The sequence below is a fragment of the Mchenga conophoros genome, linkage group LG4 (assembly GCF_057382185.1).
Source record: "Mchenga conophoros isolate Kocher_MC1m ecotype Shallow Benthic linkage group LG4, M_conophoros_male_GT1.1, whole genome shotgun sequence".
Classification (NCBI taxonomy): Eukaryota; Metazoa; Chordata; class Actinopteri; order Cichliformes; family Cichlidae; genus Mchenga; species Mchenga conophoros.
In genome coordinates, this window is record NC_140529.1 from 18,339,419 (window position 1) to 18,357,256 (window position 17,838).

The 17,838-nt window shown below is 39.6% G+C and overlaps 1 protein-coding gene across 2 annotated transcripts in view; it reads left to right on the plus strand.

Moving 5' to 3' along the window:
- Positions 1 to 13,241, plus strand: part of mgat5b (alpha-1,6-mannosylglycoprotein 6-beta-N-acetylglucosaminyltransferase B) — a 69,691-nt gene extending 56,450 nt beyond the window's left edge. For both annotated transcript variants that reach the window (XM_085270772.1, XM_085270773.1), the window contains exons 15-17: positions 2,876 to 2,950; positions 9,346 to 9,617; positions 12,709 to 13,241. In XM_085270772.1, coding sequence (XP_085126898.1) covers positions 2,876 to 2,950; positions 9,346 to 9,617; positions 12,709 to 12,907 — 546 coding nt within the window. In that variant the 3' untranslated portion in view covers positions 12,908 to 13,241. The remainder of the gene's footprint in view (positions 1 to 2,875; positions 2,951 to 9,345; positions 9,618 to 12,708) is intronic.
- The last annotated feature ends 4,597 nt before the right edge of the window (positions 13,242 to 17,838 follow it).

Sequence of the window (17,838 nt, forward strand, 5' to 3'; positions counted from 1 at the left end):
CCTTAGGGACTAGTAAAGCGCTATATAAATACAGGCCATTTACCATTTACCATTTTGCTAAGCTTAATTAACAACGGGGTGGTAGCTTCATATTTATTATACAAACAGTCGTGTAGGGTTTCTTATTTATAGAATTGTGGATCCAAGATGCACATTTGACTGAACCTCCAACTTCAATTTAGTTTTACATAATGCAACCGTCACGCTAGGGAAAAGAGTGGTTGAACAGCTAAAAATATTGAATTTTTGTGCAATAAACTTGCGATCTCGATGCCTTTGAAATTGTTGAGACCACTCGCAGTCAGCTGCCTTCTTCAAACGCTTCTAGACATCAAGACTGTGATAAAACTACAAGGTCAGTGTGCTATCAGTCTGTGATCAGTCTGCAACCGAATGTGGTCAGTTACTTGCAATAATGGCACCATGGTGATTAACTGGGATAAACTGGGAAAAATAAAAAGTCTGTTTCCAGCTATATACACGGAAATTCACATAGAGATAGAGATGCAGATAGAGCGTCATAGATCTAAAACTGATATTCTGAAATTCCTAAACTGAGATAGTTCTTCCAGGATGGCGATTTAACTGGATTAAAACTATAGAGATGCTCAGTAACAACACATTCATATAAGAAAAAAAAAACAGAATACAACCAGCTGACAACCAGTCAAGTCGAGTCGCCTACTGCAAAGCGATGGATCGCAGAGAAGTTGAGCTCATTGGCAAGTATTTGCAAACTTTTGCCTGATAGCAATAGGCATTGGCATATTTGGAGACAGGTTCCCTCCCACCAGATTAAGTCATGCAATCACCTTGTGATTGAAAGTGACTCTGACAGCAACTCTCTGGGCCATTCTCAGCCACAAAGAGGTTGCCATCCTATTTTTATTCTTTTGCTGAAGCAGTAAGGGACAGTCACATAGTCTAGGTTTGGTGAGTAGGGAGGTTAAGGAGCGTTGATTGTGTTGGTGTGTCCAAAGCCTCCTGGATTTTTATTCTGCTGTGAGGAGCTGCTCAGTGGCTCAAACACAATACAGTCTAATTGTTTTCAGCCGAGAGCTCGTATTCTCGCACAGCTCGAGATGCTAAATTAGACATGTTCATTTACAGTGTGAAAAAGCCACGGTGCGCTACCCTATTAATGTCAGAAAAATAAATGAATAAATAAGCAGGGAGCTCTTGACCTGATTTGCTGCTTTCAGTGAAAACCGTTGTTTGGTCTCCCAGTCATGGCTGTAATTGTGGCTCCTGTTAGCAGTGTCAGGTCAGTTTGACATACAATTTAGTTTTTGCACCCTGTGAAAGTTTGATATAGATGGTAAAACTGCAGACACACATGTACAAGTGGCTAAAATAGGATTTTAAAGAAAGCAGTCAGAGTGCAGAGGTGCACTAGGAGATGAACTGAATTTCCCTTTTCAGTTCATCTTAAATTATAATTAGTTACTGTGTTTGTCAAAGCATTTCCTTGTAATACAATTACTTGGATAACTCTTCGGATCGTGCAGAGTTTAAGCTCAGTGAGATGAGTCTGAGTGTAAAATTAGGCACGCTACATGTGTAGATGGCATTTAGTGTGGCTCATCTGGTTGTGTAGATTACATATTGTGAGTTTACTTACGCTTATTCACAGGCAGCTCAGTGCTTAATGCTTTTTAGGGGTCTGTTCATATTCCTGCAGCTCATGTTATGGATTTAGATAGCTTAAAAAGCTGCTGGCTAAGCTTTAATGTTACTTTAATAGTACTGTGCCTTGTGGAAATTAAGAAATACTCAAATGTCTTTGTGTGTTTTTTGTCCTGTCTGTACCAACTACCAGCATAACTTGCCTCACAGATAAGCCATCATTTTATGTCACTTTTAATGGTGTGAAATGATGAATGTTGCTCCCATTTTTTGTGACCAACCGCTTCAGTCAGTTTAGGTATATTAAATGTGGAGTCACATAAAGAATGTTTCCTGAGTTTGAATTCAAATCACACTTTATGAAACTTTTTTTTTTTTGGTCCGACTCGGATTCTATTATGTAAAGATGCCCAAAAGGCAAATTGCATTGTGGAATAGCTGATGAAGTGCCAGATACATTTCATTAAACTCAGATGAAATAAAGTAATAAGAGAGCGCTAAAAGGAACACAACGCTAAAAGGAGCCATTTATCAATTTAAGCCTGAGTGCTTTAGTGGCCTGATGGTAAACAGTGAGATCTCACTTCAGATACCACAGGGAGACATTCTGAGAGGTTTCTACACCGGGGATACCGGCAGAATCTGTTCTGTCCCGATATATTTTATAATTAGTCATGTGTTCAATCCACAGTCAGCCTCAAAAATGCTGTTATTGATATAAACACCGTCTCCAAAGATTCCAACCTACAGTCATTATTCCCATCAGTTCCCTATGACCCTGCCTGCATCAAATATGAGAAAGAAGGGAAAGCTATTGATCAGTGTTCTCTTTTGAGCTTTTTTGCATGTTGTGCCTTAAGAAAACAATCTGACAGTGATTGACAGGTCTTTATGGCAACACTATTAACTGCACCCAAAGTATCCAGAAGTCACCAAAACAGCCGTCTCAGTGCCGCGTGACCTGTGGTCCGATGTCGGTTTAATCCATTGTTTGACATATTGATGTAGTCATCACGAAAATTAATGAAATCAATTTTCAAAGCTGTCACCTGTGATGTATTAGGTCGTTGATTTTAATGCGAGGCTCGTGCCGTGATATAGGCCTTTCACAATTACGCTAATGAATGTGTCAACTGTGATTAACTATCAGATGCTCGGGGTCCTGTAATTACTACGACTTGGCTTTGCGGCCATGCGCGCATGCTCTTGTCCACTGTTTGCTCATCTGTGCACGCACGTGTGTCTGCAGGTGGAGCCGTTCCTGCCGTACGAGTACACCTGTGAGGGAATGCTCGAAAGACTCCACGCTTACATTCAGAACCAGGTGGGTCGCTCAACATTTGAATCGTGAAACGTGCTGGCACAAAGCTTAATAAATCTAAGAGGAATGATTTAATGGTGCACGTGACGCCTCCCAGCAGTTTGCGTTTTTTGTGAATAGATGTGGGCTTGAACCACAAGATTCATTGTTATGTGTCTGGCTCAAACCTTATGGCTCTCATGGAACTGATGTTTATAACAGACACAGGCAGTAATTTATTACTGTTATACTTAAAAGAGCACTCAGGGAATGCAACACCGCCCTGTAAGTGCAAGGGCTATACTGAAACTCTGATGTTTTATAATGTTTTTATTATAACATACTGACGTCAGCCTGTTTTTTTTTAACATTCTCTAATTCATGTGACTCTGACCTTTGACCTATGACCTTGAAGCATTACATACTAATTAGTGAATTTTATTATCTTTATCCTTATGATTGGAGCAAAATTGGCTGTAATTGGCTTCCATAAGCTCTGAAAACTCAAGACTTTGCAGTGTCATTGTAGCATCATAGCTTATCACGACCATTTGGATATCTTGCAACCAGAAAAGTCTTTAGAAAGTTAGGGCACTGAGTGAAAGCATTCAGGGGAAAAGGAAAATATGAATCTTTTAAGGATTATGTTTTATGCAAATTAAACACAAAACACATAACATGGTAATTACACAGCTTTAGACTAGTTAGTAAGCACCTTTTTTCCACATTTATGTATAAATGTGAGTGAAGCCTAAGAGACCATTTGATCCATAATGACTGTGTTCAGAGGGAAAAAAACAAAACAACTTGACATCTAGTTGACCAAACTCTCTTAATTCCTCTTGAAAATGGAAATTAGTTATGTGGGAACTGTGCCTATTGCTAATATACAGTCAGTCAGTTAAAAGTGTGATCAACTGCACATCCTCTTGATCAGGTTGTGTTGATGATACATCAGTGAAACCATAAAAAAACTGAAACATGGAATAAGTGAACATAAAACTTCTAATTTTTGCGAGACCTCCCTTAATGTTTTGGTATTGAACTTGTTTTAACACCAACTAAGGGTATAGAGACAGTCACATGAAAAGACAAGAAGCCCAGTGTCACTCAGGGGAATACGCTGTAATATTATATTTTCTTTATGATTCAAATGTAAAAAAAGACAGAGGATGTAACACTGAATAATAAGCGCTTTGTTTTGGGCTGTAAACTGATGTTTTGTAAAGTCAGTTTCAGTAGTTATTAATATTATGCACTGTATGATGCCATAGTAGAAACTATTGAATAATGCTTCTGAATACATTTAATCCATTCATTAGTTAATGCTACTTATTAGATATTTTAATAGATTAAGACCTGTTTTTATATCTATTATAAATCAAATATGGCTGCTAATGCAGTGTTTTGATGTATCAAACAGTTTTATTCAGTCATTGTTTGTTTGCCCTGAATTTATATGGATGTCACAATAATTATTATCACATTCACTCAGTCTGTTGACACTACTGACAAACTAAAGGCACACATGTGTGCAGTGTTGCCTCAGAGGACTAATCTGACTATGTGTGTATATACTAATATATAAGAATGCAGGAGTATTGCCTGCATACTTGATAAAGGTCAGATGGACTGATATGTTCTAGCTTATTAAAAATACCAGCAGTAAGTGAGACAGCATGCAAGAGTTCTGCTTAATAGTTTTCATGTCCACCTTTCAAAGTGTCTTAATAGAGGTAAATTCAGTCCTAGAGTGGATTATGGCTGGGGAAAAGAAGCGTAACATTTAAACACAAGGTTAAGAACAGAAAGGATGCGTTTATTCAATTCTGCTCATTGGGTCGATCCCCTTGACAGAAGAAAGGAATTAATTGGCTCTCATGTGAAGCTCCAGCTGTTTCAGAGGAGCGAGCTCGCTGTTGCATTTTAAATCTTTGTTCCTGAGCCAGTGCATTTTATTTTCATTATATTTTAATTTTTTTCAAGTATTTTAGTTATTAATTCAATCTATTTGAAGAGATGTATACACTATATTGCTAAAAGTATTCAGTCTCCCATCTACATCACCGAATTCAGGTGTTGCAATCACTTCCATGGTCATAGGTTTATAAAATGCACAGAGGTGGACAACTTCTGCAGAGTCAGTCACTGCAGACCTCCAAACTTCATGTGGCCTTCAGATTAGCTCAATAACAATGTGTAGAGAGCTTCATGGAATGGATTTCCATGGCTGAGCAGCTGCATCTAAGCCTTACATCATCAAGCACAGTGCGAAGTGTTTGATGCAGTGGTGTAAAGCACGCCACCACTTGACTCTAGAGCGATGGAGACGTATCTGTGTGTGCAGGTGACTATTACTGTGCATAATTATTAGGCAACTTAACAAAAAACAAATATATACCCATTTCAATCATTTATTTTTACCAGTGAAACCAATATAACATCTCCACATTCACAAATATACATTTCTGACATTCAAAAACAAAACAAAAACAAATCAGCGACCAATATAGCCACCTTTCTTTGCAAGGACACTCAAAAGCCTGCCATCCATGGATTCTGTCAGTGTTTTGATCTGTTCACCATCAACATTGCATGCAGCAGCAACCACAGCCTCCCAGACACTGTTCAGAGAGGTGTACTGTTTCCCCTCCTTGTAAATCTCACATTTGATGATGGACCACAGGTTCTCAATGGGGTTCAGATCAGGTGAACAAGGAGGCCATGTCATTAGTTTTTCTTCTTTTATACCCTTTCTTGCCAGCCACGCTGTGGAGTACTTGGACGCGTGTGATGGAGCATTGTCCTGCATGAAAATCATGTTTTTCTTGAAGGATGCAGACTTCTTCCTGTACCACTGCTTGAAGAAGGTGTCTTCCAGAAACTGGCAGCAGGACTGGGAGTTGAGCTTGACTCCATCCTCAACCTGACAAGGTCCCACAAGCTCATCTTTGATGATACCAGCCCAAACCAGTACTCCACCTCCACCTTGCTGGCGTCTGAGTCAGACTGGAGCTCTCTGCCCTTTACCAATCCAGCCACGGGCCCATCCATCTGGCCCATCAAGACTCACTCTCATTTCATCAGTCCATAAAACCTTAGAAAATCAGTCTTGAGATATTTCTTGGCCCAGTCTTGACGTTTCAGCTTGTGTGTCTTGTTCAGTGGTGGTCGTCTTTCAGCCTTTCTTACCTTGGCCATGTCTCTGAGTATTGCACACCTTGTGCTTTTGGGCACTCCAGTGATGTTGCAGCTCTGAAATATGGCCAAACTGGTGGCAAGTGGCATCTTGGCAGCTGCACACTTGACTTTTCTCAGTTCATGGGCAGTTATTTTGCGCCTTGGTTTTTCCACACGCTTCTTGCGACCCTGTTGACTATTTTGAATGAAACGCTTGATTGTTCAATGATCACGCTTCAGAAGCTTTGCAATTTTGAGACTGCTGCATCCCTCTGCAAGATATCTCACTATTTTTGACTTTTCTGAGCCTGTCAAGTCCTTCTTTTGACCCATTTTGCCAAAGGAAAGGACGTTGCCTAATAATTATGCACACCTGATATAGGGTGTTGATGTCATTAGACCACACCCCTTCTCATTACAGAGATGCACATCACCTAATATGCTTAATTGGTAGTAGGCTTTCGAGCCTATACAGCTTGGAGTAAGACAACATGCCTGAAGAGGATGATGTGGACAAAATACTCATTTGCCTAATAATTCTGCACTCCCTGTATGTATATATAAGGCAATAATCTGTATCCTATTTTAAGTATTTATTTTCTTGTTTTAATGCTTCTCAAATGTGTGGTAGAAAGCTTCTTTGTCCTTGCTTATCTTGATGGTTGCAATGTTCTGGTGAAACATGTGTTGATGGTGCATTCATGTGATCCTGTGTTTGAATGAGTGAAAACAGTGTTTGGGGAATATCCTAACATGACCTTTGACAAGTCTTATTCAAGCTTTTATTTCTGAATTCACATACTGACCTTACTTTTAAAGGCGTTCCCTTTCTGAAGTTTTCAGTTGTTTGTCCACAATATTTATCCCTCTGCTAGACTGACTGGGTCAGCAATTAAATCCCTTTTTCCTGCCACCGGCTGCAAGCTCAACAGATGGGCACAGTTTTTTTGTTTTTGTTTTTTGGGGGTGTTTTTTCGGCTTATATGCAATGTCCTTGATTTCTAACATTTGCACACATCAAAATGAGAAATGAACAATCACCATGTGTTTAACCGTATCTCTTTCTTGGTATTACTGCTACTTTCAAGTTATTTTAAAGAAGAAAATCATCTGAAATATTAACACACACACACACACACACACACACACACACACACACACACACACTCTTATCTGCAGAATGTTTACAGATGTTGTTGTCCTCAATGAGATCTGTGATGTTTTGATGGTTGGTATATTGTCTGGCAGTGGCAGGTTAAGGAAATGTGTTAGCCTCTGTTCTGCTCTGACACCCTCTCTTCCCCCGCTGTCAGAAATAATACACACACAATAATGTGTACACACACACACACACACACACACACACACACACACACACACACACACTCACTCACTCACTCACTCACTCTCTCTCTCTCTCTCTCTCTCTCTCTCTCTCTCTCTCTCTCTCACTCTCAACATGCCGTGACTGACTGAGACTGTGACTAGCCGCCTGGCGTGTACAAGGGCAGACTTCCAATCAGGCTCTCCTCCCTGTTCTTTCTGCCACTTTCTTAAACCTTTTCTTTCCTCTTTTCCAATTTTACTTCTAACTCCTCAAGTTCCACACATCCTTTAGCCTCATTTTTCTACTTTCTGACCAAAACCGTCACACTCGTTATCTCCCACTATGAATACCCCTCGCCTCTGTTTGCTCTAGCAGAGCTCTAACTCCTCTCTGACCCTCATACAATAAAGTTTGATGGCAGCTCACTATTTTTTTTTTCTTCTAAAAACGGTGTCCGTGTGATGACACAGCAGGGCGCAAACACACACACACTTGCCGGTTACTTGGTTATTCCAGTTGCTTGTTATTGCAACTATCTCATCAGCCAATCACATGGCAGCAACTCAGTACATTAAGGCATGTAGATGTGGCCGGGATAACCTGCTGAAGTTCAAAGCGAGCATCAGAATAGGGAAGGAAGGTGATTTAAGTGAGTTTGAACGTAGCATAGTTGTTGAGCCAGAAAGGCTGGTCTGACTGTTTCAGAAACTGCAGATCTGCTGGGATTTTTCTGCACAGCATCTCTTGGCTTTACAGAGAATGGTCTGAAAAAGAGAAAATATCCAGTGAGCAGCAGTTAAATGCAGTGAAAATACCTCATCGATGCCAGAGGTCAGAAGAGAATGGCCAGCCTGCTTCAAGCTGATAACAAGGCCACAGTAACTCAAATAATTGCTTTTTATAGTCAAGGTATGCAAAATGCACAGCATGTCAAAGCTTGAAGCAGATGGGCTACAAAATTGGAAAACAGAAAATACAAAACGTTGCCTGCACTGATGGGTTTTGATTTTTGCTGCAACATTCGAAGGTTAAGGTCAGAATTTGGTGTAAACAACATGAAAGAATGGCTCCATCCTGCTTTACGTCAGTGGTTCAGGCTGCTGCTGGTGGAGTACTGGCGTGGGTGATATTTTCTTAGCACACTTTGGCCCCCTTAGTAACAACTAAGCATCATTTAAATTCCACAGCATACCTGGGTATTATTGCTAACTGTCCATCCCTTTATGACCACAGTAGATCCACCTTCTAATGGCTGCTTCCAGCTTGAAACCAGTTCATGTTGGCGCCATATCTCAAAGCTCAGATCCTCTCTAACTGGCTTCTTGAACATGGCGTCACTGATGGAATGAAGAATGTCTAAAAAGAATTACTGAAGATTTAATATAGTTTCAAGCCCTCCGTCTCCTCATCTCGCCCCTTTCACACTTTCTTATTTTGCTGATGAACACTGCATATGCGTGTGCGCGCGTGAGTATGCAATCAGGAATGTAGTCTGTTTTTAGGAGTGGAAGTGCAGCAGAGATTGAGAGATTGGAAGTCTGGTTATTGCCTACGGGAACTGGGAGCCTATTTAATAAACGGGACTGGAGGCCAGAGGGATATGTCAGAGAAATGTTATTACCTGGGTTTTATGAATAGCCCCAGCAAGGTGGGGAGGGGTCTAGTCAGCCTCTCACCAGAGCCCTAATTCTGCCTCCAAATCCTATTTACTACTGGGTGCCATGACTACATCCATGTTATTTCCATATAGGATGACAAGGACTTCCCACTTTTGATAAGCAACTCTTTGTGTTTAACAGCTCCTTTATTATTTTAGTAGCATTTAACGTGTTGCTAAACATAATGTACTTTTTTTTTTTTAAATCAGAGTTTAGTTTTTGTTGTATATTTTACTTTTTCTTTCCACCTGCAGGACTTTTGTTCTCCTGAAGCTCCGTTTCCTCCCGTAAACTCATCTCAGACTTGGTTGGGCAGTGCTCCCAGTCCTTTCAACCTCCTACCCAACTCCAGAATCCTAACCTGGGCCTCCAACGCCAGCTCCTTCTCATCCTGGCCTCCTCTCACTGCACTCCGTGTCGTGGCTTCACTCGAGAGCGAGTCGTGTGTGAAGGCATGCCAGACTGCAGGACTAATCTGCGAACCCGCCTTGTATCGTTTCATTAACATTAGGGAGACTTTCAGCGCGTAAGTCCTTTTTTCCTGAATTTATTGAATGATGAATCATTTTTGCGTGCACATCTCTTGCGTGCCTGTCCTAGCTCAGAAAAAAAAAATTCTCAGCATCTGAGTGTTTTTTAGGTTAATAAGACAAGTTAATTTACAAAAAAAACATTTGAGGGATCCTGCTGGCATCACTAAAATAAAGGTTACAAGTTCCATAGTTCATGTTTAAATGTGAATGTGATGTAAATTTATTCTAAAAAGGAAACTTCAGCTGTGATGTGCACTCATCTGAAACATCTAGTGCAGTTTTTTATTTTCATTGTTTTTTTGCAAACTGTAACATCTTAAAAGTCCATCTCACTGAGCTCATTCTACAAATAATTATTTGATTGCATTCCATCAGAGCAGCACCACGCCTCATTTGCACTTCTAGTTTCAGTATTATACAGTAGTACAAAGTACTGATGAAACAACTGGATCACCCTTTCCTCTGTTGTTTTCCTGCCATTCTGAACAACAGCCGTAGTAAACACATTAAAGGGTTTTATTAGTGGGTTTTTATATATAAATTGTCATGAAGAAAGAGAGTCATTGCTCATAAAATGAGGTCAGATCTTCACACGTAGTTTGTTTTGAGATGGTTTCATTTCTTTATTGAGCGTCCTGAGTAATCGTTCACAATACATGCTGGTAAAAGTAACTGAACTCATGAGTCTAGTACTATGTTGAGCCTCCTCCATCTGCAGCTTCATCAGGTGTTTCACACTGTCTGCTTTCAGAATGCACGTCAATGCTTTGGGAATTTGAACCGTTCCTCCAACAAAACTCTTAATATTTCTCAGGTGTAGCAATTTACTGGCCTACTTGGGCACTCAAAGCACTTTATACAACATCTGTCGATCACCTATTCACACAAACACTTTTTTCTAAGTCTAAGTGCTAACTACCTAGCATCCACAATCTGATGAACACACTGGAAGCAGCTTCGGGGTTCAGTATCTTGCCCAAGTTTACTATTTTATTCAAGGATGCAGACTGGAGCAGCCAGGGATTGATCTGCATCCTGAGCCACAGCTACCCTACAATTATCAGATTTTGCTTTAAGGTCAGCATTCCTACTTCAATTTCTTCATTTTTACCCACTTTCTTGTCTTCATATGACACGAAAGTGGGTTTTGGTCATCATGTTCCACAGTAGGTGTTAACACTGTGCTGTGCCTTTTTTGAGAAGTTTTGTCACCTGTCCACAGAACATTTCCACGGAAACCTGTTCCAGGATTACAAGTATTGCTCTTTCTCGGATTTTTGCAGGACACACAAACTTTAAGAAGTGTCATTAGCGTGTGGTTCACAGTGCAGTGTATATGTGTGTGTATGTATGTATGTATATATATATATATTAGGGGTGCAACGATATTCGTATCGATATTGAACCGTTCGATACAGTGCTTTCGGTTCGGTACGCGTATGTATCGAACAATACAACATTTGTAATTTATTTTATCAACTTTCCTTCTGACAATGCTGTCTGTGTGGAGCGCTCAGTGAATCTGCGTTCGACTACTCCGCCTAGGCTGCACTGTCGAGCGCAGATCCACTGAGCGCTCAACACAGACAGCATAGTCAGAAGGAAGAGTGCAGGGCACCTCCCCCACCCTCATTCAGATCTGGCGTTTGGAATTATTTTGGTTTTCATGTGACGTATGACCCTGAAGGTAAGCGAGTCATGGACTAAAGTAAAACAGTATGTTGGATGTGCCATGCAATGCTCAATTACATGGGTGGGAGCTAGTGTGTTAGCGCAGTTAGCTCGTTAACGTGTTGGCCGTCTAGCCCCATGCACGGGGCGATCGGTGGTAGCTCGTTAACGGAGATTTGCCATGTTGTGGTGTTAAGGTCATTTCAACGAGATTAACCTGAAAGCACTAGTGGGAACACAACGAATATGACTGCACATTTACGCTGACATCATCCTAGTGCAAAGACAAAAACAACTAACTAACTTTAGCCGAGTCATTTAGACAGCTGTTAGCACATGATTCTCCTTATGCTGCTGAGAATATAACCCAGAAGAAGCGGATAGTATAGCTTTTATTTTGGAAAGAGACATTTCTCTGTAATAAACTCTCTTTTCCAAAGATGCATGATTCCTCAATCAGATACAGGGCTTGCAATATCGCTAGCCCGACGTCCCGGAGCTAGCGATTTTTTCAGTCGGGCTACCAAAATCTATCTCTTCCCTGCCCGTCGGGCTATTGTAGGAAGAAAAATATATGTCAATGCTTTTGCATTCTTTCAGAAATGTAGCTGGGTAATTATGTCATTGGCATCGGTGAGCCACTGTCAATATGTGACATATTGAAATCGCGTTTGAATTTGCGCTTGTTTTTTTGCTTTCACTTTGCAATCGTGTGAACTGTGTATAGAGAGCGACAGCACTGATCTGTGAGTGATGATAATTTGTGCACCAATTCCTCTGACATCGTCTTATTAATCGTTAGCTTACTATGCAAACATGACAAGTGAAATCTCCCGCAGCTTAAACATGTGAGAGGTTGATCGCGCAGAGAATCGCTGAGCTTATGTGAGTCCGTGTGTAAAAGCAGCAGGATTTATATTTCAGTTCTGCTGAGCCAAATAAGACAGGTCAGGGTGAAGAAGTGACAGACAAAGAAAAGCTTACCACAAAACGGAGAAGTTATGACAAATCAGACTATAAGGCAAAAAGAAAGTGCAGCTTTATGGTTTCATGGACAAAATAATTTCTATGGCTGCAATATGACGAGCTAAATAACCAGGGCTGCACATAAGTGGTCCGCAGGTGCGCATTCGCTGTCAAAATAAAAAAACACGCACAAGGGTTAGGGTTAGGGTTAAATTTAAAAACTGTACTTTTGAGTTAAAATATATATTTATAATTTTAATAAATGACAAATTAAAAAGGCATGAACATTTTTTTTGTATCGAAAAAATATCGAACCGTGACACCAAAGTATCGAACCAAACCGTGAATTTTGTGTATCGTTGCACCCCTAAAATATATATATATATATATATATATACACACACACACACTGTAAACTGTGTCCTCATCCTTTGTCTTTGTTCCCAGGCTGGACTTTCAATGTGAAGGAGTGGAGTCTGAGAAGAACCACCTCTTTCCTGCTTTCTCAGCAGAGCATGCTGAATGCAGCCTGCAGCAGGACCCCTTGCTGTTCAGCTGTGCCGGCTCCAGTGCCAAATACCGACGCCTTTGCCCCTGCAGGGATTTTCGCAACGGCCAGGTGGCATTGTGCAAGGACTGCTTATGACCAGAAGAGGACCTGGATGATGGAGGCTCTTTTGTAATCCTTGGGTAGGAAACTCACTGGCAAGAGACAGTGTGATAAAAGCAGCAAAGCATACACACTGACTGTGCTACCTTACCTCTGACCCAGAACTGGCTACCAAAGTAGGTAAGGTGTAAACGTCTCAGGGATCTGCATGATTGTACTTTGAGTCTGGAGGGTTTGAAGCTTCACTGTACAGATGTTCTGCATTCAGACAGTCTTTACAGAAATCACGATGAAATGTAAAACTTAATGGATGAGTTATATGAGTAATCAAGAAAGATTTGAATTAAAAAAAAATGCTTGATTTTCACAAGTGTGGTTACTTGTTGTTGTGTGAATATTTACAGTGTCATAGTGGAGTTGGATATTTGTACTAGATGCACCCAAAGCCATTTACACTATATTGAGATGTACTATTTTAAATGTCCGTGATGAAATTTGTACATAAGTGTTGTTTAATAAAATACATACAGGAAACATCGTCTTTTTCTATTTAAAAAAGTACTCTACTAGCTATCAGTCTCTGTATCTAAACACATTTTAATACAGGTCTCTGAGGGTTTTGAGAGAGCACATCTTCCATCACGGTCAGAGCTCCTTCTTGTAATGTCACCATCTGAAATGTTCTGGATCCACACCAAAATTTAATGAGGTCTGTCTTTTCAAATGCTTCAAATTTTCACAATTTCTGGCTAGACAGATTTCTTCAGTAAACTTGCTGATTTACAGACATGACAATGCACAAATCGTGATTTAAAGTGAGGTAAAACTATCCATCTTTTATTATCTTTTTATGGCAAAATATAACAATTACTTCTTTCAGCCTGATTTATACGGACATAAAGCTTTGTTGGCACAGACTCGTTGGTTATAAAGTATACTTTGGATACAAGATGACACTTCTTGGTTTGATTCCTGCACGAATATTTGAGGGTTTTTTTCCCCTATATTATATCCTAAGCTGATTTGTTATAATAATATATTCCTCATAAGGCACATCTCTGCAATCCTTGTACTCTATCCCTTGCAAAAATTTATACTGTCTTTATAGATAAACGCATGCCTGCTTAGGTAGCAGAACAAATGGCGAAAATAATGGAGTCAGACATCAAACTTCAATACTTGGATGATAAAAACACAGCTTCCCAACCCAAGACACATTTTACAATATGCTTCTATATCACTCATGGAAAGGGTTTAATATTGTTACCAGGTCGTATCAGAATAGTGTTCATTTGGTAACCGTATTTATTCTCCAGCTCACTCTGCTTATGAAATCACTCCTTTCCTGCTAAAGGTGCAGAAAATCTACAGTTTTCACCACAAAATTTCCTCCTTACTTTTTCAGCACTATTTTATGCATAGCAGGTGCAAGGAGGGATTTTTTTATTTTATTTTATAACGAAATGATTTAGTAAGATTATGTACCTACTTGATTTAACTGCAGCCTCGTGTTACTGTGGAGACTGACCTTCTCTTTCATTACAACTGAATAACGAAAGCTCATCATAGTCAGAGTGAACTGGCTGAATGATTACAGGGGCCAGAGACTCCTTCAGTATGTGTGTGTGTATTTATATATATGTAGACTAGGCTGGCGATGACGGAAAGATGGATTTTACCCAGGACGTATGAGAAACTGCATCAGATTTTAAATATTTAAATTATGTCAGCAGTAATGAGACACATTATTCAAGAGTGATATTCATATGCAATATGATATTGTATCTTGGCAGACTGGCAAATCAGTGATTTTATCTCCTGCTAACGTACATCACTCACTGTAATGCTGCTATCTGCTATCATCTTTTTTACATTTGCTTCTGCTGTTAAAGAAAATATCTTTATCTAGAAAAACAAAACTATAAAAAGAGCATATATGTACAGACTATAAAGTATTTCAAATTTCACAGCATGGCACAGTGAAGATGGAAAATAGCTCTTTCCCACACACTTCTCTTTAAGTACCTTTTCCAGACTGAGGGAGAAAATATGCTGTATAGTATTTTTTATTTATTTATTTCAATTTTTTTCAAAAGGTGTCTGGAAGTATAGTTCTTCAGGTTTTCTGAAGGTCCGGTCCAGCCCTCATACCTAAACATTTTCACAGGAATGGTTTTTTTTTTTGTTTGTTTGTTTATTTTTTTCAGCCAATTAATGCTGACTTGTGAATTATTCGAGGAAAAAATAAGTAACTAAAAGCAAAGAACCAAATTTTAAAATTTTAAATTTCAAACTCACTGCTAAAATACTGTTGCACAAACACAGAATTGTTCCCATCTCTATAAAAAGGTTTGATGCAAACAGTTTGACAGGCTTAAAAATTGTATTCTTGCACCAACAATGTGATTTCTAAAACAATATTAGCTGAAAACGTGACATATTTCAATTTGATGTGCAGTGTATCAAGTGAAAACTGACAAACACAGGACAAAAGAAGATATTTCAATCCTAAATAAAAGCATGAACAGTATATAAACACATGTCATTAAGAAAGGACATGAAACTCCAGCAGGGACTTGACACAGAACCTCAGAAATTTATCTAAGCCTTAAGATGATCTTTCTATTGTTCCCTGAGTCGTCATTAGAAATGGTCTCAGCAGAAGGATGGCCGGCAAGAAGCCATTCTTAAGGAAGGGAAACGGGGAGAAAATGCTGAGGTATGGCGAATTACACAAGAACTGGACTGAAAATCTGTTGTCAGTATGTATACAGGAGGTCAAGAGGTGGGTACAACAGTGCATGACTGTAGCCATCTGTAAAACTCGGCCGAGGCTGTGTCATGGTTTGAGGCTCCATTTCAGTCAGTGGTGTTGGGGATCTTCTCAGAACTGATGGAATTATGGACACAGAAAAGATTCACCACACAATACCATCCTGAAAACATCTGACTGTGATCATTGTCATTCTGAAAAATGGAACCAAGCACAACACAAGTGCAGTATAAACATCCCAGGATAGAAAAACAAAAAATGAAACCCTAACAGTTATTGATTGAGCCTGGATCTCAACATTACCGAAGCAGTGTGGGATCATCTTGAGTGAAACTGGAACAAAAGGCAGCCAACATCCAAAAAGGAGCTTTAAATGCCCTTTAAGAAACCTGTGTTCAGGATGTGCTAAAGAATAAAGGTGGTCATATCAAACATTAACGTTCAAGCTGAACTGATTCTATTTATTACCACGTGTTTCCATTTAATAAATCACTCAATCTATTTTGTATTTGCATGTTACAACTTTTCCAGAATTGATCTCAGATTTCCAACGTTAATCTCAGAATTCTGAGGACAAACAGTCAGAATTCTGACTTTAAATCTCAGAATTCTGGAAAAGACGAAAAAAAAGGACGTGCCCACTTTTCTTTTTCTTCCGTACTTCAGTATGGTTTATGGTGGCTGTAGTGTATAGAATGCCTTCAACAATGAATCTCCATGTTAGCACACATAGGTGATCACTCAATTTTGGGCCAGTGGTCATTATAGTGTGCATTAATGTTTTTTGTTTTTTTTTACAGTCATCATTATACTGCTCATTTGCTTTGATCTACTGACCGTAATGTTAGCATTTTTCCTTTATTTCTTTACTAACGTTGGCACACTCCCATGGGGCGCTAGCACCAATAAGTGCTGTGTGAGGCTGCAGTCCTTTGTGTTGATCTCATGCCAAGTAAATTCAGTGTCAGTCCTGCTCATAGTGCATTGATCCTATTAACCTCCTATACTATTACCTGTGTTGGTATTGCTACTATGGATCTTTAGATCAGTTCTCCCACCTGTAGCATCAGTAAGCAGCTCTCTGTAACTTCAGCTTTAAAGACTCTTCAATGCTTTAGTCGATCTCGTTAACGTTTAAAAATGATCTATTCTAACCTGATGTAGACTGCTCTGCTGGGCACTGACTCTTCACAGCAAAATTTGTAGCAATATTTGATACTTTTTGATTTTGTTTGTGTGGAATTTATGAAACCACTAAGTGAAGTTGAATATTCAGAGCTATTTAAAATCACCTTTACAGATGGACATTTTAATATGCACAGAATGGCTGCAATGTCACCGAAGTCATTATCATGTGAGCCGCTGCTCCACTGAAGCTGAAACCCGTCACTATGATAAGAGGATTTTAATGAGAATCCTCTGAAGACAGAGCTCGAATTTGCCAGTTTTCATTTAATGACGGTGCTAGTGTTTCTTTGACTGATAGTAAGGACCATTTCACAATGTGCCCATTTCTCCTCTCCAATTTATAATCTCTAAACTAATATTGAAATTTCTCTTGATCCTCCGAAACCACAGGATGTGTGTGGCAAGAGCAGTCAGGAGCTTTGAATCTTTTAGGACTTTTATGGCGAGAAATGGAGTGTTGAACAAAAACCTCTTAGACTTAAACTCGCGTATAAAGAATATAAATGTAACACTTCAGAGGCTTTTTTTTTTTTCTTAGATGGTATTTTTTTCTGAAGTAACCCTAAAAAGCTGCACCTACCTTTAAGTGCTTTTCTATTCAGCTCTCTTTTTCTCCATTTCACCACTTAAAAAATATCCCTAATATTCCAGGAAGAAAGAACTGCCACAGCAAGAAACTGGTTTTGCAGAAACCACGCAATGACGGGTTGACATCTTACAGATAAAATGTGCTTCTTTCACACGTGTTTTGTCTTGAAGACCCGTTGACGTCAGGCCTCGGGCAAAATAGCCTGTGTGCTGCTGCCGTGTTCCAGAAAGAAGGCCTGCGAGCTCTGAGCTCAGCTGTGTGAAGCCCCTCTGCAGCCAAAGAAAGAAAGAAAATCTATTTCAAGTCTGCGTTTTACAATTTTACTGAGATTCAAATTGTGCACTTCAGACAGCTTGCAAGTTTTGATGAATATATGCACACAGTTTGGTTAAGACAGAATGCCAGCTCAAAAGGCCA